This window comes from Mesoplodon bidens (genome assembly GCF_964165515.1).
Source record: "Mesoplodon bidens genome assembly, chromosome: 9".
Lineage (NCBI taxonomy): Eukaryota > Metazoa > Chordata > Mammalia > Artiodactyla > Ziphiidae > Mesoplodon > Mesoplodon bidens.
The window spans coordinates 60102849-60126264 of NC_138166.1; the positions used below are offsets into that span (position 1 = coordinate 60102849).

A 23416-nucleotide genomic window follows, 5' to 3' on the forward strand; every position below is an offset into this window, starting at 1 on the left:
CTGCTAGATTTGGATCAAACCCCTAGATTTTGATTAGGGTTTCTCACAGAAACCAGGATCCATCAGACAGATGTAGTAATGGCATAGGGTGGCAGGGTCACAAATAGCAGGAGGACATGCATTTCATTCCATTGGGGCTGGACTGCCATCCCCCTCCCCCAAACTATACTGAAACCTGATCAACTCATTTGTTGGAACGACAAATGGATACGCCACAGCTTTTATAATTTATCAAGACAGGAGGACACACACCTCATCACCCTTGGCCCAGTCAGTACTGTTTCTAATATTCCTGGCTCACTTCCATTTTTCAGCCTGTATTTGGCAGGGTGATGGGCTAATTTGCATTACTGTTCTATTATTTTGCCTCTTTTTAGGATCCAGGCTATTCCACTGGAAGCTTGTTTTAGAAGAACCGAGTCAACAAAAGCTTTGTGTGGAACTCAACAAATTGTCACACTTGATAACAATGTTAAGAAAGAACAGGAGCAAACTTCGAAATGATGTTTTAGTTTTTTGTTTTGTACGTAGGGGGACGGGGAGGCGTGTTTGGTGGATATATTTGCCGTGGGAAAAGTGTTCAGGAGTGACTGTCTCTCTCGGTTATATTTTTAGTGAAGTTGCCAATAATCAGGATTTACATAGAATAAAAGACCCAGTGAATATTTGAAAATCTTCTCTTTCCTGTTTCTGTATACCGTAACCACGGTAACAAGACTTCTTAGGCTTTTAGATTTTTAAGAAAACAAATTACGGATGAATTGTTAATAAATATTGAAGATGGAGTAGAAACAACTGTCACGGTAGATATGGTCTTCAATGTGCAAATGAATATGTCCTTAGATGTCCTTTTGTACAAAACCAATTAAGCTGTAGTCCCCTTAGCCATGAAGTTATTCGCTCTTTCCTACCTCACAAGAGAGGGCTGAAGGATCCCATACTAATATCAGGTGAGGGAGAGGCCTCTGGTGGAAAATCATCAGGGCAGACAGTGGCACAGGAAAAAAAAAAAAAAGCAGAGAAGTCAAAGAAGGAATGTTAAATTTAGTCCAGCAAGTTGAACTGCAAAACATAAACATGATGGGACTTGCCATATCCTCCTGCTGATTTGGAAGATATTTATCAACAAGTCTGTCATGTGGAATTGTCAGGAATGTATTGAGGCTTGTGCTAAGTAGGAACTCAAATTAAAATCATTATTCCAAGGATACACAATGTTCTTCATAGCCCTTACCTAAAAAGCTTGGGATGGATGAGGTCAGGGAGTGGCGGGTACATTTTGGTAATAAATTTAAAAATCTAAAGTAGATGAGACAAACACCACCACCCCTGCTCAGGGGTTGTTAGAGATAGGGTTCCAGTTGCTTCTTTAAACAGAACAATGCAATTCATTGTGTTGTTTTTCTTGTAACTAGGAAGAAAATTACAAAGCACTTTCACCCCCTAATCCCTGACCGTAATACATGCCTGAGATTATAATGCCACATTTTTACAAAAATTTTCATAGTCTCTTGGCTAGGGTCATGATATTTCTGTTGGCCCTTTATTCTTATTACTAATTATTTGTAAATATGAGAGGAGGCTTTAAAAATCTTAAAATTTTGCAGTTTAAAATGACTTACTGGCTAATTGTTTATAGAGAGAGATTTAAAAATCATATTGTGTGGAAAATACCCTTCTGTACATGTGCATTCATACATACATTCTTAAAAAACGTATATCGTTAGGGTTGGGGCCCCTGGCTTATAGCGCTGTTATTCACCATCATCCGTGAGCCCCTCTCAAGGGGTCAAAAAGCATGTTTCCAGGCAACAAGAAACTGACTTTGAAGCTTATGCCCTACAAAACCTGTGTAAGATGCATCACCAGTGCAGTAGAGTCGGCCAGTGAAAATGTGGACCCAGCACCTTTTAGCTAAAACCACAATCGCCTTCATTTCCCGTCTGTGACACTGGAGAGTCTCTGACTGTCTAGTTGGCAAACCTGGTTTGTCCTTTTCTGACAAATGGCCATATGGAGAAAATGGCTATAGAAAGAGCTTGTAAATCCTATCTGTCCTTCAAGGACCATCTCAGTAAGGTCTCCTGTCTTCCTTGCAGCCTGAACTCTCAGGGTCTTCCTCTCTGTGAGACTCACATGGGCGCTCAGTCATATGCTGTGTTGTATGGTGGCTTAACTCCTTGCACGTTTGTCCTGTCTCCCTGGTAGATGCATATGCCCTTGAGGGCAAGGCCAGTGTATCCTGGGTCTAGTTCATTCATATTCATTCATTCATTCACTCATTCATTCATCCAATAAATAGCTTTTGAGACTATCTGGGGCCAAGTTTTACTCTCTGGAGATGTACTGGTGAACAAAACGAACAAGATCTCTTTCCAGCCTGTGGGAGTGGTGAATCTTCACCTCATACCCACAACTGGAAATTTTCCACAAGGAAAGATAAATATAACTATATACACTGTGATAAAACTTACAGAGGAAAAAAGAATATAGTGCCCTAAGAGAGAACCCTGGGTGGCCTTATTTATGTTGGGGGTCAGAAAACACCACCGAAGTGGAAATGTTTAAGATGAAAACCAAAGATATGGTATTCCCCATGTACTAAAAAGTACTTCGAGAAATGTTTAATCAGCTCTCAGGTCACGTGGTATACTACTACTAACTGCAGAGGGTCCTCCTGGCTGTGTCTTCCAGTGCGACCACACCCTTCCCTCATTCGCCACCAACCAGTGTATGTTCTTTCTGGTGCTCCCTGGTTCTAATAGCCCATGGAGACCCTGCCGTGTCAGCACAAGCTATAGTGGAAGTGAAACAGCTGGACCTCAGTGCTACTTGCAGAGATAGGACAAAGGTTCTTCTCGTGAACATATTTGCAAAGCATTTTAGCAGTCTAGAGAACAATTATGCTAACCACAGCACCATGCCCTTGATCGCTGTAATGCTTCAAAGTAAAAAGCACGTGGCCTTTGGAATTCAGCAGATCTGGGTTTGAAGCTAGCCCTGTGACCTTGAAGAGATTTCATAGTCTGTTTTCTCATCTGTAAAATGAGGGCAAACTCACTTGAAACTCACAAGGTTTTGTGAGGATTAACATAACGCACCCAGACACAGAAGAGAAGGCAGTCACTAAACCTTCATTGCAGTCCCCTGTACTGTACTTCTTTCTTCTGGATTTGGTCCGGTAGGGACCTGGGGACACCAGGCAGCGTAATTATTCAGAACCTGGGAGCAGGAGTCAGGAACACACAGACAGAAGCCCAGATAAGTGGGTGGGGCCCACCTAGGAGGAGAAAGAGGGGCTTTGCATTAGGGCTCCTTAAGACTTACGGGAGTTTGATCACAAGAAAGAGTCTGTTCTAGGTCCCCCAGGAGAGGGATGTGAGCCGGGCAGGAGGTAAGTTTCCCTCAAGACCCGAGACCCATAGGTAACTGCATTGGTGAGATGGGCCTTGGGAGTGGTGCAGGGGAGGGCAAACAGGAAAGGCAGAAAAGTATGGGAGGAGAAACTTACCTCAAATAGGACATACGGCTTGTCTGCAAATGTTATATGTGATTATAATCAGATCCCTCTTAATCCTTTACAGGTAAGTACAGATGCTTCCAGCTTGAGAAAGGCAGATCCCAAAGGTCGGAGTGCACTGTTGGCTGACATCCAGCAAGGAACTCGCCTACGAAAAGTCACGCAGATCAATGACCGCAGTGCCCCGCAAATCGAGAGTAAGTGAGCATCTGGGCCAGGGCAGCTGAGAGCCAAGGGCAGGCCATGTGAGGCTCAGCCAGACATGCCTGGCTTGCTCAGGGCAGGAGCCACAAATGCTACCTAGGACACACATCAGGCCATCTCAGACCTGCTCAGTGTACAATTCACGTGGGCAAGAGAATCAGAGCTACCCTTCCAGGTCTGCAGAGGGTGTATAGCATGTCTACCATCACTTTTCAAATGCTTAAAAAAAAACTTCATGGTAAGATAATTTTTTAGTTGTGATAAAATACACATAATATAAAACTCACCATTTTAACCATTTTAAAGTGTCCAATTCAGTGGCATTTATCCATATATATTCAGAATGTTGTTGCATCCATCACCCCTGTCTAGTTCCAGAACATTTCCACCACCCCAAAAGGAAACCCATACGTATTAGCAGTCCCTCCCTAATCCCTCTATCTCCCCAAATCCCTGGCAACCACTAAGTCTACTTTCTGTCACTATGGATTTGCCTATTCTGGATATTTCATACAAATGGAATCTTATGATATGTGGCCTTTTGTAACTGGCTCCTTTTACTTCCCATAATGTTTTCAAAGCTCATCCATGCTATAGAATGTATCAGTACTTTACTCCTTTTTATTGTTGAATAAGAGTTGATTGTATGGATGTACCACTTTGTGTTTATCCACTGTGAGACAACATTTAAACATCACTTACCCTGTGTCAACATAGTCCTCAAATTGAATGAGAGAAAAAGTCAAGTCTCAACATTAACAAATGCACACAAATGTCCACAGAGCCTGGCAAAGTTTGTTTTTCACAAGGAAAAATATTTCTGCTGAATTCTCTCACAGGATCATATGACTGTATGTTTCTATGTCTTCTAGAGTATGATGGTGTAAAAGGAGCCCTGTGCCTGGGTCAGATGACCATGTTGAGTTCTGATTCTGCTACTGGGAAAATCAGGGAAGCTCTCTGAGGCTCAGTTTGCTCATCTGCAAAATGGGGAGATAATAATACCTGCTCTCTTTTTTTGTCAAGATTGTTGAAGGCTTTAATAATATATGTGGAAATATTTTTCAATGTAAGGTATTATTATGTCTCCATATATTTTGCTATGATACCTGATGGTAATTCTCAAAGATAGTCCTAAGATATAATTGTATCTCATATCTGAAATTATATATGTTAATGCACATGGATAGACAAATTATTTTAAGACATATTTTCAACATTGATTACAATAAAAATTAGTTTCTGGCTAGACCCACTATCTAATTAGTTAAGCCCAATTAACAGATAAATCCATTTTATTGGAACACTCATTTCTTTATCATTCTAGTGAAGAGGTAATGTATAATGTTAATACTTGGAATAATCTGGCCACATTCATCCACCAGTGGGCACTGTGCCCTGATTTCTCTGTGCCTATTAGCATCAGGCTGTGAACATTTTCTGCCAGGAATTCTTGTAAGCTGTCTTCTCATTTTATGTAGTTGGTAATAACATACATCTGGAAGGTTGGAATTAGTGACACCTCTCCTCAGGGGCTCATGAGCTTTCTCTTCCATAGAAAAAGAACCGGTGCAGGGAAGAGCATGGGGCGCGGGGAGTGGGAGCTGGGGAGACAGAGAAGGAAAATGCCAAAGCAAAAATCACTGCAGACCTTCACTTCCTACTTGCAAGTCCTGGGCCAGGCTCTGTGGACAAGAAGTTAAAATTATTGCCTGAATTAAATCTGTGGGGTTTCTTGGTCTAGTCCTCCCACAAAAACAGTCAAGTGAAAATGGGGTCAGCTCTATACATACAGTGTCTGGGTTTTCTAATTTGAAAGGTACTGCCAGTTCCCCCATTGGCATTGACTAAATGGCAGTATAAGGATGCTTTTTTTTTTTTTAATCCCTTTTCAGAGTGGTCACTACTGATGGTTCTTTGGTAGCTTGGAGAGGGTGGCAGACAGGCCTGGGCACATGGGTATCAAGGCAGGGGGTTCTCGAGAAAGATACTGGGTAGAAGGGTAACACTGGTGGTAGGAAACAGGACGGCTGCCACAGGCAGTGTTAGACTACAGTCGGGGTGAGAGTTGGCCACTCAGCTCTGCTCACAGGTCCACATCTACTCGCCTCTTCTCTCTAAAGGTTCTAAAGGAACCAACAAAGAAGGAGGAGGTCCTGCAAACTCTCGAGGCGGGAGCACGCCCCCAGCCCTGGGAGATCTGTTTGCTGGTGGCTTTCCAGTGTTACGACCAGCAGGCCAGAGGGATGCAGCAGGTAAGAAAGAGTTCAGACTGGCTACCCTGTGACCCTTATCTCCTTACCTTGTAGAACCAACAGGACAATCCTCACCTGCCAGTAAGTGACATGTTGAGAGTGAACAGTTATATGGTAGGAGATCACATATTTGGAAGCCTGAGCACTGGAAGTTTCCGAAACACAGAATTGTTTTTAAGGGATCTTTGAAATCCTCATCCTGTTTAAATCATCCCACTGTAATCACTGAAGAATGAGTTGCCATAGTGTAGAGTCTTTAGCAAGGGTGAGATTGTGGCCCACACTGCAAAGTATGGATGTAAATCACAATAGAAGATCTTAGTGACATCACTGTGGGCTCGCTGGCAATGGTGAGTTGTGATGGTTCTCCAGCATTACATCTGTTAGGTGTTGCTGTGTAACAAACCCTAAACCTGAGGGGCTTTGAATAACCATTTATTTAGCTTACAGCTCGGTGGGTTGGCAATTAGGGTGGCCTCAGCTGGGCCCCCTTTAGCATCTACAGGTTGCGTCAGTGGCTTTGCTAATCCTATATTTCTTATGTCTCTGGTGCCCCTGCTGGGACAACTGGCCTGACTGATCCCTCTGGTCTCTCAGGATCTAGCAGACTATTTAGGTTTGTCTTCATGGTGATGGCAGGATGGAGAGGACAGAGTATGTAAAGCCTCTTGAGGCTTAGTCTTTTTTTTTTTTTAATAAATTTATTTATTTTTGGCTGTGTTGGGTCTTCCTTGCTGTGCACAGGCTTCCTCTAGTTGTGGCGAGCGGGGGCTACTCTTCATTGTGGTGCGCAGGCTTCTCACTGTGGTGGCTTCTCTTGTTGTGGAGCACAGGCTCTAGGCACGCGGGCTTCAGTAGTTGGGGCATACGGGCTCAGTAGTCGTGGCTTGCGGGCTCTAGAGCGCAGGCTCAGTAGTTAGGGCACATGGACTTAGTTGCTCCATGGCATGTGGGATCTTCCTGGACCAGGGATCCAACCCATGTCCCCTGCATTTGCAGGCAGATTCTTAACCACTGAGCTACCAGGGAAGTCCTGGCTTAGTCTTGGAACTGGCAAAGCATCACTTCCTACCACAGCCTGTCACCTGAAGCAAGGCGCAGGCCAGCTCAGAGACAAGGGTGGGCAAGAGACTTCAACTTTGATGAAAGGAACTGCAAAATCACATTTCCAAGACTGTGGAATCAGGAATGCATGGTTAATTGAGACCATTTTTGCAACCAGTCTACCACAGTCATTTGTGTTTTAACAGGTACCAGATGTTTTGAAAGCACTGCATTAAAATCGGGCAAATATATAATTATTATGTGCAAAAAAAGTGTTTTTCCTATTACTGTGCTCTTTAGTCAGAAAGATATAAAAAAATCCAAGAATTTCATTTGTCTAGGGAATCTCAAGCCCCAGACATTCCTGGTCTAGAGTCTTCTACCATGTGACTTCACTACCCTCTTCAATGGCCTCTGTGGCTGTTGGATGTTACAGGGTGCATTTGCCGCTGTCACTTACTGATAAAGTCCAGTTTGAACCTTCGGAGCCATTTCATTTCCTCATTTTTGCTGAGACTTTTGCAGATAAGAAGGTGCTGAAGTCCTCCTGAATAAAGAGAGCTGGCATTCCTCAGTGCCCGCTTCTTTTTCAAAATTCCTGAGTTGGATCCAAAAAAAAGTCCTCTGGGGTATAAAACTGCCACTGGTCTCTCTTCGCACAAATAAAGATAGGAGAAATAACCGCCAGTGAGCTTTTAACAGGGACCAGCCAAAGGAAGTCAGCAGTATTCTAACTTGTCTCCAATAGGACACAAGTGTCAAGATGTTTGAGCCACTAGGTGAAGACAAGAATTGACCTTTTTGGAGGCAACAAAGTCCATAATGAAGTGACTAATTATGCCTGTTACAGGATGGAAACTCAAGGACAAGCCAATAGGTAGATACACGGACTGGGTGCCGTGTCAGAGTAAGACAGACCATGGCTCTCCTCTCTCAGAACTCTCCTCTTGACCCCTTTGTCATTCAGAGAAAAGGACTTCGGCCCTTGCTACCTGTCTCATCTTCTTTGCTACCACTCTTGGCAGCCACGCAGCCCTCCTTGCTGTTCTTGCACATACCAGGCATGCTGCTACCACAGGGCCTTTGCACTGGCCGCTCCTATGGCCTGAAACACTCTTCCTAAGGTGTCCACATGGCCCAGTCTCCCTTCCTTCAAGTGTCTGCTCAAGTGGCAGCTGATCAACCTATCAGGGAGGCTTTTACTCATCATCTCATATATTGATAAAATATGAGTCCCACCCTCTCATTCTATATTCCCTCTACCTTGATTTATTTTTCTTATATTAGTTATCACCATCTGACATATTATTTATTAACTGGTTTCTTTCTTTATTTTCTGTCTTCCTCTAAATGTAAGCTCCATGAAGGCAGGAGCTGTGTTGTGTTCACTGCCTTACAAATGCCTGATGCATAGTGGGTGCTCAGTAAATATTTGTTGAGTGGAATGTGTGAGTGGGTAGTGTGGTTGCTTAGAGCCATCAGGCCCAGAAATCAGTGTCTAGTGCTCACAATACTTTTAGCGGCCCATGAAAATGTTTGAATTTCTTTTCAAATTTAAAAAACGTGAACTTTTAGGGTCAAAAATTATATTTGTCTTTGTACCAAAGCAGTCAGGAAACATAATTTTAAAAACATTTTTTAAGGAGGAAGGGGCCCACAGAGGCAAAAGCGCCCAGGGTCTTTGAAAGTCATAATGTGGCCCTGGCTTAGAGCTCCGAGGGAGGGATCGTTAAAATAAGATATGATGAGTAAACATCACTGGCTTGTATAGAATGTGTAATGAGACTTCCATGCAATCCAAGTTCTCTTGGAAACATATACAGATGGAGAAAGGAAGCCATAGTTCATCTTTTGATAAACCCCAGGCTCTAAAAGCTGATTCCTTTCACATCAGTGAAGCCCCCTTGACGCTCTTGAGCTGGTCTTTCCCCACCCGCTTCATGGTCACCTCTTGTGTTTCTAATTGGATTTCTAGGGCTGGCATTCATGTTCTGAAGGAAAGCCTCCTTCCTTCCTTCCCTTGGTGCTTGCTCACTCTTGGAGCCCTCTCTGCTGCCTGGTTTCCTCACCTGCACCGATGCTGATTCCTGTGGGTCTCACCTTCAATTTGTGCCACCCAGCTCTCTGCTTCATCCTGGAATGGGCATGAACATAAGCTGGGCAAGGATTTGTGCTGTCCTTGTTTCTGCTGCTCACATTCTGATAAAAAAAAAAAAATGGGTTTTCCCATTTCTCATTAGGTTGGCCACTTAAAAGGTTTTGGAATCTCGGATACGTGGTGTTCCCAGGCACTTAAGGGGTTGATTCTGTTCCTCAAACTTGTTATCCCTTTAAAGTTCATCTGGCAGATGGGCACAGGGGGAGGCCTTGCCTTGTTTGGAGAGCAGTCTGGGTCCTCCATCTTCTTCTCTGTGTACTATGGAAACAGGTTTGAGACCTTGGATGCAGGAATCCCTGAGGCGGACACCTATATAAAATGTCTCACGTTGGAGTTGCAGGTTGGTAGATCCTGTCCCTGGAAAGGCCAGGTGGGGACCTTCCACTCCTGGTCATGGTCAGTCAGCCCTTCTGGAAATGTCCGCCTTGGACCTCCGGTGGCACCAAGTCCGCCAGGGTGGATGCATAGGTGCAAAGACATTATCTCCTCCACGACCACCTCAAAGACACTTGCAACAGAGAATAATGACACCACCGCCCTTGCCTCAAGAACAGCGTTGAGACTTGTCCTGAGTCGTGTTGTCCAGGTGTCTGTCACATCATAGCCAGAGGAGGGTCATCTGTTTGGAAAGCCAGATACCGCGGTCCTGCTCACCTAGTTTCAGCCCCAGGATCACCTCTTCCATATCTTGCCTTGATTGGCCTGACTTGCTGCGTCAAGTACTTTTAGGCATGATTTAGCACCTGATTGGGTAAACACACTGGAGACTCATGGGCTCAGAAGCTCAGAACCATCAACAGCTGCTGGCGTTATAATCTGACATGAAAGCCGTGTTTCCTATTCTGCGGCACTGGGAAGTTGGAGGTGTGAGAAGCAAACAGTTTTTTCAAGTGTTTTCCACATGTTTTCATGGAGATTATAAAATATAGGGGTGCTGGAATCGGAAAAATGTATTCTCCAAAATTCCTTTTAGGAAGAGCAGTGTATTTATTCAGAAGAAATGTCTTAATATGCCTCCTGAGTGGAGGGTGATACTCCAAGGACGTATTTCAGTGATTGCAGAACTTCTGTGCAGTAAACAGGGAGAGGAACTTTTTTCTCCTCAGAGCGACAGAGGGGAAAAAAGGGTAAGAAGTGGCAGTTGGGTGAAAAGGTGTGCAAAGAGTGAGGAGGCCCCAACCGGGGAGCACCCTCCACCCCAGTCGCCCATAATGTCCACCAAACACAAATGCTTACTGTGAGCAAGTCGTTGTTGCTGTTGAGTTCAAGAGGCATTGGATTTCAGGTTGGAGTTGATGTGGCAAAGGATCTATGGGGTGAGGAAGCCAGGTGACCAGCAGACAGACAGCCTCTTAGAAATGGGTGCAAGTCTTTGGGAAAGGGAGCTTTGAACTTCCGGAGTGCATGGAACTGGAAGGTTCAAGGTCATTGGACCTGGATCCCCAAGGCAGGGTGTCTTCCCACTGACTTCCAAATCACTTCGTCCATTCTGGGAACCTTGAATCTTCTGCTCACGATGCAGAAACAAAGTCCTTGTTCACAAAATGCTGGGAGTGGGCAAAACCTCCCTCGTCAGGAGCTTTTGGGTGGTACACCCGCAGATGTGGGCTGACTGCCCTAGTGGGTAACAGGGGATGAGTGTGCCGGTGGCCTTGAGATGAGGAAGGGTGAAGGAGGTCGGGGCAGTCCTGTGTCCTGGGCTGGGAGCATGGAGCCCTGGGCAGATGAGAGTGGAGGTAGAATGGAACAGGAAGGCTGGCGCCACACAGCAGACAATCTGGTAGCTTGAGCTGGGCTTCTCTCACAGGAGGGGGACAGCGCATTTATTCTGGCAAGGACCCTGGGGCTGGTCCAGCTGGCCCTCTTGTGTGATAGCTGTTGCATCTGAGGGAGGCCTCCAGTGGACCCTCTGGAAGAGAGCATCCACCAGGCGGTTCACTGACGTCGTGCTGGACAGAGTCCGCCACTGCCGCCCACACCCTTGGGTTTCTCCCAATTCTACCCACTGAGCTAACTCAGAACTCCTTTCACTTTCAGGCGGCAAGACAGGGCAGGGCCCTGGCTCCCGAGCACCTTCTCCCCGGCTTCCCACCAAAACTATCAGCGGGCCCTTCAACCCCCCTGCATCTCCCAGGCTAGGCGACGCCTCCGAGGCGCATGGCGCAGCCGGGGTGGTCCCTCCTCGCCCCAGCATGCCCGCCCCACCTCCCCCGCCCTTACCCCCGGCCCTGCCCCCGTCCTCCCCCGCCAAAGCCCCGCTAGTGTCCCCACCTGGCCCACCGACCAAGGGGAGCCCCCCAGTGCTCGCACCCCCTCTGCCCTGTGCACCGCCGCCTCCACCCCCGCCGCCCCCGGCCTTGGCGCCCAGTGACAAGGCGGTGAGGCCTCAGCTGGCCCGCTTGCACCTACCGCCCGTCCCGCCCCCGCTGCCTCTCCTCCCACCTTGCGGGTACCCTGGGCTCAGTGCCGACGCTGCCAGCCCTGCCCAGGATGTGCCGGAGCCTCCCGCCCCTCCGTTCCCGCCGCCCCCGCCGCCCCCGCTCCCCGCTTACGCCCCACGCACCCCCAGAGCCTCTCTGCCTGCGCCCCCTTTGCCGGGCGCTAACGACAGCGGTGAAGCCCCACCCCCGCGGCCCCCCAAGTCCCCGTGCTTCCAGGCCCAGCCCCCCGAGCCCAGCGCGCAGGCCTTGCCGGCGCCACCTGCCCTTCCGGGGTCTCAGACGTTCCCGCAGAAGAAGAGGCCCGGCCGAGGCCCCGGTAAGCACCGCTGTTCTTGTCCAGGGGGGCCGTACCACAGGATCATCTGGCTGTTGGGAGGTGCTAGGGACACAGCCAGAGGCCTGCTACTGTGGGCCACTTGGGAGCACCTCGGGATGTCTTACTCTTGGGATTTTGTTTTAGAACACACCTGTTCAGTGCCCCTGTGGAGCACAATGAAAACTTGTCGTGTGGGACTTTATGCTGGAGGTATTCAGGTTAGAGACAGGAAACCAAGGGTGAGGGAGGTCGCAAGACTTGTCTGAGATCGTGCAGACAACACGCCGGGGCTTCTGGCCTTCATCACCTTGCCATTACTAGCTGTGTGACCCAGGGCAGTCACTTAGCCTCTCTGTGCTTCCTTCTCACCTGTGAAATGGGGATAGCAATAGTTCACCCTCTTGCGGTTGTTGGAACAGTGAGATCCAGAAAAGGTTTATTTATTTTTACTATCACCATTCAGACTTCAAATCTACTCCCAGGGGTCGAGGTGTCTGTGGGTGCAGTTGTTTCCAGAACCCACTCTCCTGTTTAATTTTTGCCTAAGTTATTATAGTCTGGCACCCGGCCAGAATCTTCACTGGTCCTCAGCAGATTAGCTTAGCATTTTGCCATATTTTTGGCAGGTTCTCCAGCTGACTCAGAAAAACGGAGGGTCCATATTTTTCAGCCAAACATTAAAAATAATCCCTTCACGTATCCAGCAGAGATCATTCTGGATTGAACATAGAGGCCCTATGACTGTGATTTCCATGAAGTGATGAGGTTTCGATCACCTTTGGTATCCTTCTAAATGGAAAGCACACTACATATCCACACACACCCGTGTACACACACACACACACTCATAAACATATGCACACACTCATGAACACCCACATCCCCACACACACAGCCCAACACATATCCACAGTTATACATACACACACATATTCCTTGGTTTTTCAGAAAATCTTTTGATGCAGAAAGTTTCTTAAATGTATACCCTTGAACTAAAAATAATACAAGCTCATTGTAGAGAAAATAGAAATCACGCATAACAACATCACTCAGAAATAAAAACTGTCATATTTGGATATGTTTCCTTTCTCTTTTTTCTGAATATATCTACACATTTACAGGGTTAATACTATTTTGTATATACTATTTTCTATTCTGTTTTTATTTAGTATTATATATATATATATATATATATATTTTTTTTTTTTTTTTTTTTCTTTTTGCGGTATGTGGGCCTCTCACTGCTGTGGCCTCTCCCGTTGCGGAGCACAGGCTCCGGACGCGCAGGCCCAGCGGCCATGGCTCACAGGCCCAGCCGCTCCGCGGCATATGGGATCCTCCCAGACCGGGGCACGAACCCGTATCCCCTGCATCGGCAGGCGGACTCTCAACCACTGCGCCACCAGGGAGGCCCTAGTATTATATTAAAAGCAATTTTGATATAATTAGATATTTGTCAAATTGTTAAATGTATCTAAAGCATATTAATATGATCATTGATATATACCATATTTCCAGCATTAGATATTTAAGTTGATTCCATTTTTTGTTATTATGAATGATATTGCAGGAAATACATTTATAGCAATTGTGGTCTACATTTTGGATTATTTTTTTTTAAGACAGGTTCCTGCAAAGGAATTCCTGATACAAAAAGCAAGAATATTTTTAAGGCTTTTGTTCACAAGAGATAAGGTTTTAATCATTGTCTTTTCAACTGACTAATCACCATAAGGTCCAGCATTAGTACTCATGAGCCCCTTCTGACGCTTGTGATCCTTAAATGTTCAAGATGTGGTGGAAAAAAACAATGCTTTAGATTCAGAGAGATCTGAATTCAAATCCTGCCTTCCCACCCACTCCTGTGTAACCTTAGGCCAGTCTTTTTTAATGCCCTTAAACCTTGCTTTTTTCTAATTTGACAAATGGAAATAATAACAAATAATAACATAACCTTTCACATAGGACTGTTATGAATACTAAGTGAGGAAGTGTGCCTGAAGTGCTTTGCAAGGAGCCGGGGCTCAGCAGCGTGATTTCCTTTCCTTCCCTCTAACCAAGTGCAGGGGGCAGCTTTTCACCCAGAAGAGGGGTCAGCAGCCCCTTAGCCTCTTTAGTCTGCTTGTGGGAGCAAGTAAATCCTAGTGGATTCTGGTACAGAGGAAGGGAAGGCCAGCAAGGGAAAGGAAGAGGACTCGGAAAGGAGAAAGGCAGAGGGCGGAGCTGAGAGGGGAGGTGCTCTGATGGCCTTTGGGGAGAAGAGCTGCAGCGGCCCGGTGCCTTTGCAGCCTCCAGAGCTGCACACCCGAGGCCAGGAGTGGATGCTCGTCTGGCCCCTTTCACTGTGTCTTTGGAGGTGAAACTTGGTTTTCCGTGAACAACATGAGGGTGATTTCTGCTTCAGGCCAACTGCAGGGAAGAGTAAGAGGTTGCAATTGTGAACATCTTGGCACAGATGATAAAGGAGCAGTTGTCGTCACTTCAAGAGCGAAGTGAAGAGTCAAGTACCTGGGTTGATGTGCCAAGGCAGTGGGTTATTAATTGCCAAATGGGTCATACAAAAAAGTCTTGGCAAAGGAGAGTGAGCCTCCCACAGAGGTCATCAGGGAAGAATTGATGAAGTAGGTGAGACCTGAGTTGGGCCCTGGTGGGCAGGTAGGGTTTAGATTGACTGGAAGGAGAAACGAGGGTCTGCAGTGCAGGGGAACAGCGTGAGCAAGCCCCCGACAGCTTGTTCATCTAGCCCCACTCTGAGCCTCACCTGCACACAGTCCTTCCTTTGCATAGGACTCTGCAGTGGGTCCACTTCTTTGGGCTGTACCATCTGATGTTGAGGGTTGATATTATCACAACAGCTAATATTTATTGAATGCTTACTACGTGCCACTTGAATTTTTTTCTTTTTTTATTGGAGTATAGTTGCTTTATAATATTGTGTTAGTTTATACTGTACAGTAAAGTGAATCAGCTATACGTGTACATATATCCCCTCTTTTTTGGATTTCCTTCCCATTTAGTTCACCACAGAGCATCGAGTAGAGTTCCCTGTGCTATACAGTAGGTTCTCGTTAGTTATCTGTTTTTACATGCGACTTGAATTAAATCAACTCGCTTAGCCCTCTCAACAAACCCAGGAGGTATGTATATTATTATTCCCATTTTATAGATGAGGAAACCGAGGCACAGAGAGGTTGTGTTATTATCCCAGCAGGAGAACTGGGGTTCAGTCCCAAGCAGCTTGCCTCCAGAGGCTGCCTTTTTATCATCGTATCATATTATATGCAAAGATCTCTATACCTCACCTCTCACAGAAGGTTATAGCATCCACCATGCCCTATCTGAAGGCCTGTATCTGAATACACTGTCCTCTTCTCTGTCAGCGACCAGTGGGGGAAAGCTGAACCCGCCCCCAGCACCCCCTGCGAGGTCACCCACCACGGAGCTTTCAAGCAGGAGCCAGCAGGCCCCAGCCTGGAGCCCGACCCAGCAGCCTGGAGGTCAGCTGCGGAACGGAAGCCTGCACGTCACTGGTGAGCGGGGCTGTCAGTGAGGAAATGGTTTCCCCTGGCTCAGGGATGGGGGGGAGGTCTCCCAGCCAACAGTGCCATCATTTCAGGGTGTGTGCTTCACAAGAACAGGGGGCTCACTCTAGCACAGAACAACCTACAGGTTGTGTTAAATAGGATTTCTCTTGAGGCTTTCTGGGAGGTTCCAGAACCCACTCTCCAACCTTCTTGAGATGAAAGAGAGGGAAGAAAACCAACATTTAAGCTGTGTGTGTGTGTGTGTGTCTCTCTCTCTCTCTCTCTCTCTCTCTCTCTCTCTCTCTCCATGGAGAAATCAGGCATAAGCCTGAAAGATAGACTGATTTGGACAAGGTAAGAGGATGGATGGAAGGCTCACCAGCAGAGGAACAATTAAAGCAAACATATGGAGACAGGAAGGAAAGTCATCTGGGGTCAGGTGTGACCAGAAGTCTTTGGACCCCTTTTTTTTTTTTTTTTCCAGGTTTTTTTTGTTTTTTTACAAATATTTTATGTTTATTATTTTTTAACGTTTTTTTTTTTTTTTTTTTTTTTTGCTGTACGCGGGCCTCTCACTGCTGTGGCCTCTCCCGTCGCGGAGCACAGGCTCCGGACACACAGGCTCCATGGCCATGGCTCGCGGGCCCAGCCGCTGCGCGGCATGTGGGATCTTCCGGGATAGGGGCACGAACCCGTGTCCCCTGCATCAGCAGGCGGACTCTCAACCACTGCGCCACCAGGGAAGCCCCTTTGGACCCCTTTGTGGGCTGAGCTACTGTCACACACAAAGCCTAGATCACAAAGCAGGGACTCAACTCATGAAAGGGCCACAAGGCCCCTCTCCTCTTGCCATCAGGAGCTCAGGGCAGAACCCATTTGCTTTAGGAAGCCCAGGTTCCCAACTGCACACAGGCTGTGCTCCTTCCCACCAGCCAGGCTGAGGACTCCTGTTCTGTCCACCTCTCCCCGCCAGAGTCCTCCCCAGGAACACAAGAGGGGCTTCAGGCCACAGGGACTTTGCTGGTCCCTTGTTGCTGCCAGTTTCCCCACCTCTGACTCTGGACCCTGGATAGGCCTGTGGCACTTCTTCTCCCTTTAGAAGCTTCCTTAAGATGCTGGTTGAAGTAAGTTGAGGTGGATGATGGGGAGAGTCTATGATTTCACTTTTCCTGATTCCCCCTTGCCCCAGCTAAATAGTAAAAATTAAGAGGTGAATGGATGTCTTAGGGGGGAATAGCTCTGCCAGTAAAACCTTGCACTGGGCAGGCAAACCTTTATGCTCCTGGAAATGATCAAAACTTGGGTCCTCATAGTAACCAGAGTAATTTTGGCATTTCCGTGTGTGCAGATGACTTTGAGTCTAAATTCACGTTCCATTCTATGGAAGATTTTCCTCCTCCGGATGAGTATAAACCATGCCAGAAGATTTACCCCAGCAAGATCCCCAGAAGTAAGTACCACCTTGATAAGACTCCTGGTTTTCCCTGACCCTCCAGAATTAGGTGCTTGGGTGCGCTGACTGGCCACAGGCTGTGTAAAGTGTGACATCAGGATTTCACCGTACTATTGCAGGGATGCAGTGATGTTCATACTTCTGGAAGTTTCAGAACATTTATTTGCCCTAATCTCCAAGGGTTCATTTAGAGATTTTTTACAGAACACCAAGTTTAGTTATTTAGCATCAGATTTGGATGCCTAAATTTACCACTGGTCCCTCCCCTCCCTGGGGCTTTTGACTGGGGAGCTAAACCCCCCAAGACAACAGCAAAATGGGATTCAGGAGCTTTGCATTAATAGTTGGGGAAGAACCCCAAAACCCCCAGTTCAAAACTCTGGCAGACTCTGAAATAGAGAATGCCTTAGGTCTATGGTTCCTACCTTGGCAATGCATTAGAATGACCTAGACAGCTTTTAAAAATCTGAAGGCCAGGCTGCACCTAGCACAGGGAAATCAGAATATCCAGGGTAGGACACGGATGTCAGTATTTTTGAAAATTGCTACGTGATTCCAATGTCCATCTAAGGCTGAAAACCTCAGTCCAGTGAGAGCCTTCCTCCTCCCGATCTCATCGTGCGGCCAGGCTCCAACAGAAGCCTTCACTTGGCTTACCTGCCCAGCCCTAAGAATCGAGGAAGGCTGGCCGGCCTGCCCTTCATGGCCCAAGGGGCAGGGAGGCAGTACTTCAGGGGCACAGGAAGCAAAGAAAAGCACAGTAGGTATTGACCACACAGTGATGCTGCCTGTTAACGTAATTCTTGTCCAATGCTGATCCAATCCAAGTGGGCAGGAGCTGGTAGGAGGGAGGCAGAACCAGCAACACGGGGTGAGGGTCCAATGTGTTTTCCACCCCACAACCCGAGTAAGGCCCCCAGCCCCAGACATCTGTAGACCAGCATGGAAAATCATCAGTATCCAAGCTTAGCCCCAGACCGGGAACCTGGCTCTTTGACTGTCTCCTTTCAAAGGGGCCTTGGTGAAGTCCCTTCCCCAGGGTTCAGCTTCCTACAGGGCAGACCAAGGATCACCAGCCTGCTCTCTGCTCAGGTGAGAGGTCCTCTTGGGATCAGCCTGGGCAGAGCTTTCTCTGCAGGCCAGTGGATTGCACATTTAGAGAGTAGTGACTTGTATGTTTTTGTTGTGTTTTGTTTTGTTTTGTTTTTGCAGTACGCAGGCCTCTCACTGTTGTGGTCTCTCCCGTTGCGGAGCACAGGCTCCGGACGCGCAGGCTCAGCGGCCATGGCTCACGGGCCCAGCCGCTCCGCGGCATGTGGGATCTTCCCAGACCGGGGCACGAACCCGTGTCCCCTGCATTGGCAGGCGGACTCAACCACTGTGCCACCAGGGAAGCCCACTTGTATGTTTTTTTAATAATCTGTAAATACATTTGACCCTTGAACAATGCAGGGCTTCATATGCATATGACTTATAGTTGGCCCTCCACATCCTTGGATGCGGAGGATTCAACCAACCACAGACTGTCCTTTTACCACTGAAAAACATCCTCGTATAAGTGGACCCATGCAGTTCAAACCCATGTTGTTTCAGGGTCAACTGTACTCCTTCTCTGAATTGAGAGAGAGAGGGGAAGAGAGAGGAGCAGAATAAAGATTGATGAAGGGAAATCACCCCACCTGGGGTTTAAATAGACCGTGGAGACGTGATGGTGGAGGAGACGGGTGCTGGGTCAGGCTCCCATTCTTGCTCAGTTCGAGCTCAGCAGATGGGCATGAACTGCCCACTGTACACTTGGCACCATGCTGGCACCAGAGACTACGAGGTGTAAAGAAACAAGGTCCCTACCATCAAGCCGCCAGCGTGCACACTCCCGAGATAGAAGTGTGAGACATTAACTAGATCACAACGGAGTGTCTTAATCACTGATTGTTTAAAATGCAGAGGGCACCACAGTGGGCATGAGGGTGGAGGTGGAGATTGGGGACTTGAAGGCGTAGAGAGAGGTAACATTTCCACTGGGTGGAAAGGCATTCCAGGCTGAGCACGGCACACCCCCAGGAGAGAGGCACGATAGTGTTTGGGCCATTTAAGAATGACAAGCAAGTCCTACGTGGTGTGTAAGGGCACACGGTGCCTGGAGAGGACCGCACCGGCTGCCAGAGATGTTAGGCTTCGTGGGGCAGAGGGTCAATAAATAACACTTCTTCTCCGTCATATGAAATGTTCACAGGTCAGACGGATGAAGATCTAAGTGTTTTTTTTTAATTAATTAATTTTTATTTATTTATTTTTGGCTGTGTTGGGTCTTGGTTTCTGTGCGAGGGCTTTCTCTAGTTGTGGCAAGCGGGGGCCAATCTTCATCGCGGTGCGCGGGCCTCTCACTATCGCGGCTTCTCTTGTTGCGGAGCACAGGCTCCAGACGCGCAGGCTCAGTAGTTGTGGCTCACGGGCTTGGTTGCTCCGCGGCATGTGGGATCTTCCCAGACCAGGGCTCGAACCCGTGTCCCCTGCATTAGCAGGCAGATTCTCAACCACTGCGCCACCAGGGAAGCCCGATCTAAGTGTTTTTATTGGAAGCCACAGCTTAGGTAACAGCAAACTCTAATACTGCACCCCAGAAAGAGGCTTGCTGACTCCCCCAGGCCAGGGGATTTACAGGTGAGGGGACTGAGGCTGGCCTCCCCCTGCAGCCACAGAGCAGCCTCACAGAGCTTTCCACATGGCCAGGAGGGCAGGATGGACTAGTCCTTAATACACAGGCAGCCAGATTTCAAAGAGGGAACCTAGAAGGGGCCAGGCTGCACGTGGCTAGTTCCCTCTGTTCAACTCGCCAGAAAAAGAGGGCAGAGAGAGCCTAGGCATGTTACCTACCCTACAGGAGGTGCCCACACACGAAGAGGACAAGGAGATGTGTTCCCTCCTAATGTGAAGGATGCTTTATCCCTTCTAAGGGATATAAGCAGAACCTCTAAGCAAAGAACTGTCAGTGAAATACTAACCACCACCAATACAGTAAGTGATCCTGTTGTAGACCTGCTCAGATATGCCTGGCATGGTTCTAGGTGCTTTGCAGACCTTATCCTAAGTCCTTAATGTAGAAAGTTTTCACGTAGGGGAAAGGAGGTCCAGGCAGGCCAAGTGACTTGCCTAAGGCCTCACAGCAAGTTAGAGGCAAAGCCAGGAATTTCAGACCCAGGGGTGTCTGAGCCATGCAGCCATGGTGAACTCTGAGAAGGGATGTGATTAGGTCTAGGTTGAGACTGATAACTGGTCGTTTGATCAGAGGAGGCAGAGACCAAGGTCAGGAAACCTGTGGCTTTGAGAAGGGTCCATGCGAGGGAGGATGGATGGGGGTGAGGGTTGCCAGGGCTTGGGGATGCAGGCCACGAGAGGAACAAGGGAAGTAGAGGAGGAGCTAAGGGCCTCTGAGTACCAACCTGGGCCTGGATGGATGGCGTGGCTCCAAGAAGAAGGAGCTGGAGAGGCGCGGGTTTCGGGAGGAGACTAAGTGTTGGATCAGGGCGAGTGGAGGTAGGTGCCTGGAAGGCTACAAAGGGGAGATGACCCGGGGCAGGTGGAACAGGGAGTACACAGGTCTGAGGCTGAGGGGTAAGGTCAGGAATGGGAACTAGCACTGCGGGTCATTAGTTTGGAGCCCTACCCTAAACCAGGGCTCAGCAAACATTTTCTTTAAAGGGCCAGAGAGGACATACTGAGGTTCTGCCTGCCATCTGGCCTCTGTCACAACTACTCAGCTCTTCTGTTTTGACATGAAAAGAGCCACAGACAACATGTAAAGAAATGGGCATGGCTGTCTTCCAGTAAAACTTTTATTTGTGAAAGCAGCTGCTGGCTGAATTTGGTCTGCTGGCTGTATTTTGCTGATCTCTGCCCTAAACCACTTCAGAAAAACAGAGTCTTAAAAATCTCCTTGTTATACAGCCTTTCTCAGTAATGTGCTGTGGAGTCCTTCAATCCTCAGACTCAGTAAATTCTAACGTACCTGCATTTGGAGCCCGTGGTGCCTAGCCTCATCTCTGAGAACAGAAGAAAAGCTTCACCGCATACAGCTCACCAGGAGGGCAGAGGTGGCAGTCTGTGCTGTGCTCCTCTCCTTTCAGAGAAATGTTCAAATCAGTGCCCACACCAAAATAAACAATCCCCTGAGGATCGAGAAGGAGCAGTTAAAAAAAAAAAAAACGCAACGTACTCATGAATTGACATCCTACAGACCAGAAAGGGCATTTGCCATTTCAAAAAGAAGGTATAGTTTTAGATTGATGTGGCATTGGTGGACATAAAATACTTCAGTAGCCTCCTAGCACAGTTAAATGAGCATGTTCCTGCCGTTCCTGCGAGCCGTGGGGGAGAACCTTGTTAATTATGTGGGTGTAGGTCATGCCTATCTGATGACATTTCTTCTTACAGTTTTTCTCTTGCATTCTGCCATTGACCTGTAACCCAAGATTAGAGTTCTTCATGGTGTGGGAGACTGCGTTGGTTCCGTCCGATGAGGGTGTCTCTGTGCTCTTTTGTAGCAGTGCTGGAGCTCTGTCTCCGCCCGCTTGCCTGCTTTCTCTCTGTCCTTCTGAGACACACACGCACACACACACACACACACACACATGGCACACAAATACCCTAAGGCTTAGCTCTTCCAGTGCCATCCTCCCTGTCTCCACTCTGCAAGTATGAGCCATGTTCTTTCTTTGGTAGGTGATTTTGTCCAATTTTTTTTTTTTTGAGGTACGCAGGCCTCTCACTGTTGTGGCCTCTCCCATTGCGGAGCACAGGCTCCGGACGCGCAGGCTCAGCGGCCATGGCTCACGGGCCCAGCCACTACGCGGGATCTTCCCAGACCGGGGCACGAACCCGTGTCCCCTGCATCGGCAGGCAGACTCTCAACCACTGCGCCCGATTTTGTCCAATTTTTAAGTGTTTTTAAAATGCATGGGTTCCTCAATAAGTTAAACAGAATTACCGTATGACCTAGCAATTCCACTCCTGGGTGTATACCCCAAAGAATTGAAAACAGGTGTTCAAACAAGAGTTCATAGACAAATATTCACAGCAGCACTATTCACAGTAGCCAAAAGGTGACAACCCCAATGCCCATCAACTAGTAAATGGATAAACAAAATGTGGTGTAGTCATGCAATGGAATATTATTGGACAGTAAGAAGGAATGAAGCAGTGGTATGTGCTACAACATGGATGAACCTTGAAAACATTATGCTAAGTGAAAGAAGCCAGACATAAGGCCACATGAGATTCCATTGATATGAAATATCTAAAATAGGCAAATTCAAAGACACAGAGAGTGAATTTAGCAGTTGCCAAGAGCAGAGGGGTATGGAGAACGGGGAGTGACTGCTAATGAGTACGGGTTTCCTCTTGGGCTGATGAAAATGTTCTGCAACTAGATAGTGGTGATAGTTACACAACAACGGGAATGTACAAAGTGTCATTAATGGTAAATTTTATATTATATGTACTTTACCACAATGAAAAGAAAGTGAAAAAACCCTATCACTAAGAATCTTTGGGAAAAAATGCATAGCTCAGAAATATTCATTAACACAATGATGGTAGAAAGAGTGAAGTCATCCTCATATGGACAGATACTTATTGAGGCCCTCAGCTCTGGAGAGATTTAGATAAATGATCCCCCTGACTTACCCTTGAGAGATTCACATGTTGGTGAAGGAAGAGAGGAGAGAAAGACACCCAAACATAACATTTCAGTCTGGTGTTCCCAGCAAAACCATCCTCGTCACAATCAGTTCAGTGGGAAAGTAACTGATTAAAAATTTGACCGTTTTCATCCCAACTCCTTTTTCTTTACTTTTAATTGTGGTTAAAAAAGAACATAACATGGGGACTTCCCTGGTGGCACAGTGGTTAAGAATCCGCCTGCCAATGCAGGGGACACAGGGCCTGTGCACCTCAATGAAGAATAGCCCCCGCTCACCACAACTAGATAAAGCCCGCGCGTAGCAACAAAGACCCAACGCAGGCAAAAAAAAAAAAACTATATATATATATATATATATATATATATACACATAACATGAAACTGACCATCCTAACCATTTTTATGTGTACAGTCCAGTAGTGTGAAATGCATTTACATTGTTGTGCAACCAATTTCCAGAACTCTTTTCATCTCACGAAATTGAAACTCTGTACCCATTAAACAACTCCCCATTCTCCCCTCCCCCAACCCCCTGGTAACCACTGTTCTAGTTTCTAGTTCTGTGGCTCTATGAGTTTGACTGCTCTTGGTATATAACTAGAATTGTGCTATAATTTTTTTTAAATATATATATTTATTTATTTTTGGCTGTGTTGGGTCTTCGTTGCTGCACGTGGGCTTTCTCTAGTTGCGGCGAGCGGGGACTACTCTTTGTTGAGGTGCGCAGACTTCTCATTGCGGTGGCTTCTCGTTTTGGAGCACGGGCTCTAGGCACGCGGGCTTCAGTAGTTGTGGCACATGGG

The 23416-nt window shown here is 47.1% G+C and overlaps 1 protein-coding gene across 3 annotated transcripts in view; it reads left to right on the forward strand.

Annotated features, from left to right (window-relative positions):
* WIPF3 (WAS/WASL interacting protein family member 3) overlaps positions 1–23416 on the forward strand; it is a 91250-nt gene that overhangs the window by 55835 nt on the left and 11999 nt on the right. For all 3 annotated transcript variants that reach the window (XR_014016671.1, XM_081244215.1, XM_081244214.1), the window contains exons 3-7: positions 3585–3717; positions 5848–5979; positions 11219–11938; positions 15319–15468; positions 16811–16912. Coding sequence is in view for 2 of the 3 variants with exons in the window: in XM_081244215.1 (XP_081100341.1) it covers positions 3585–3717; positions 5848–5979; positions 11219–11938; positions 15319–15468; positions 16811–16912 (1237 nt within the window). In the remaining variant the exon portion in view is untranslated. The remainder of the gene's footprint in view (positions 1–3584; positions 3718–5847; positions 5980–11218; positions 11939–15318; positions 15469–16810; positions 16913–23416) is intronic.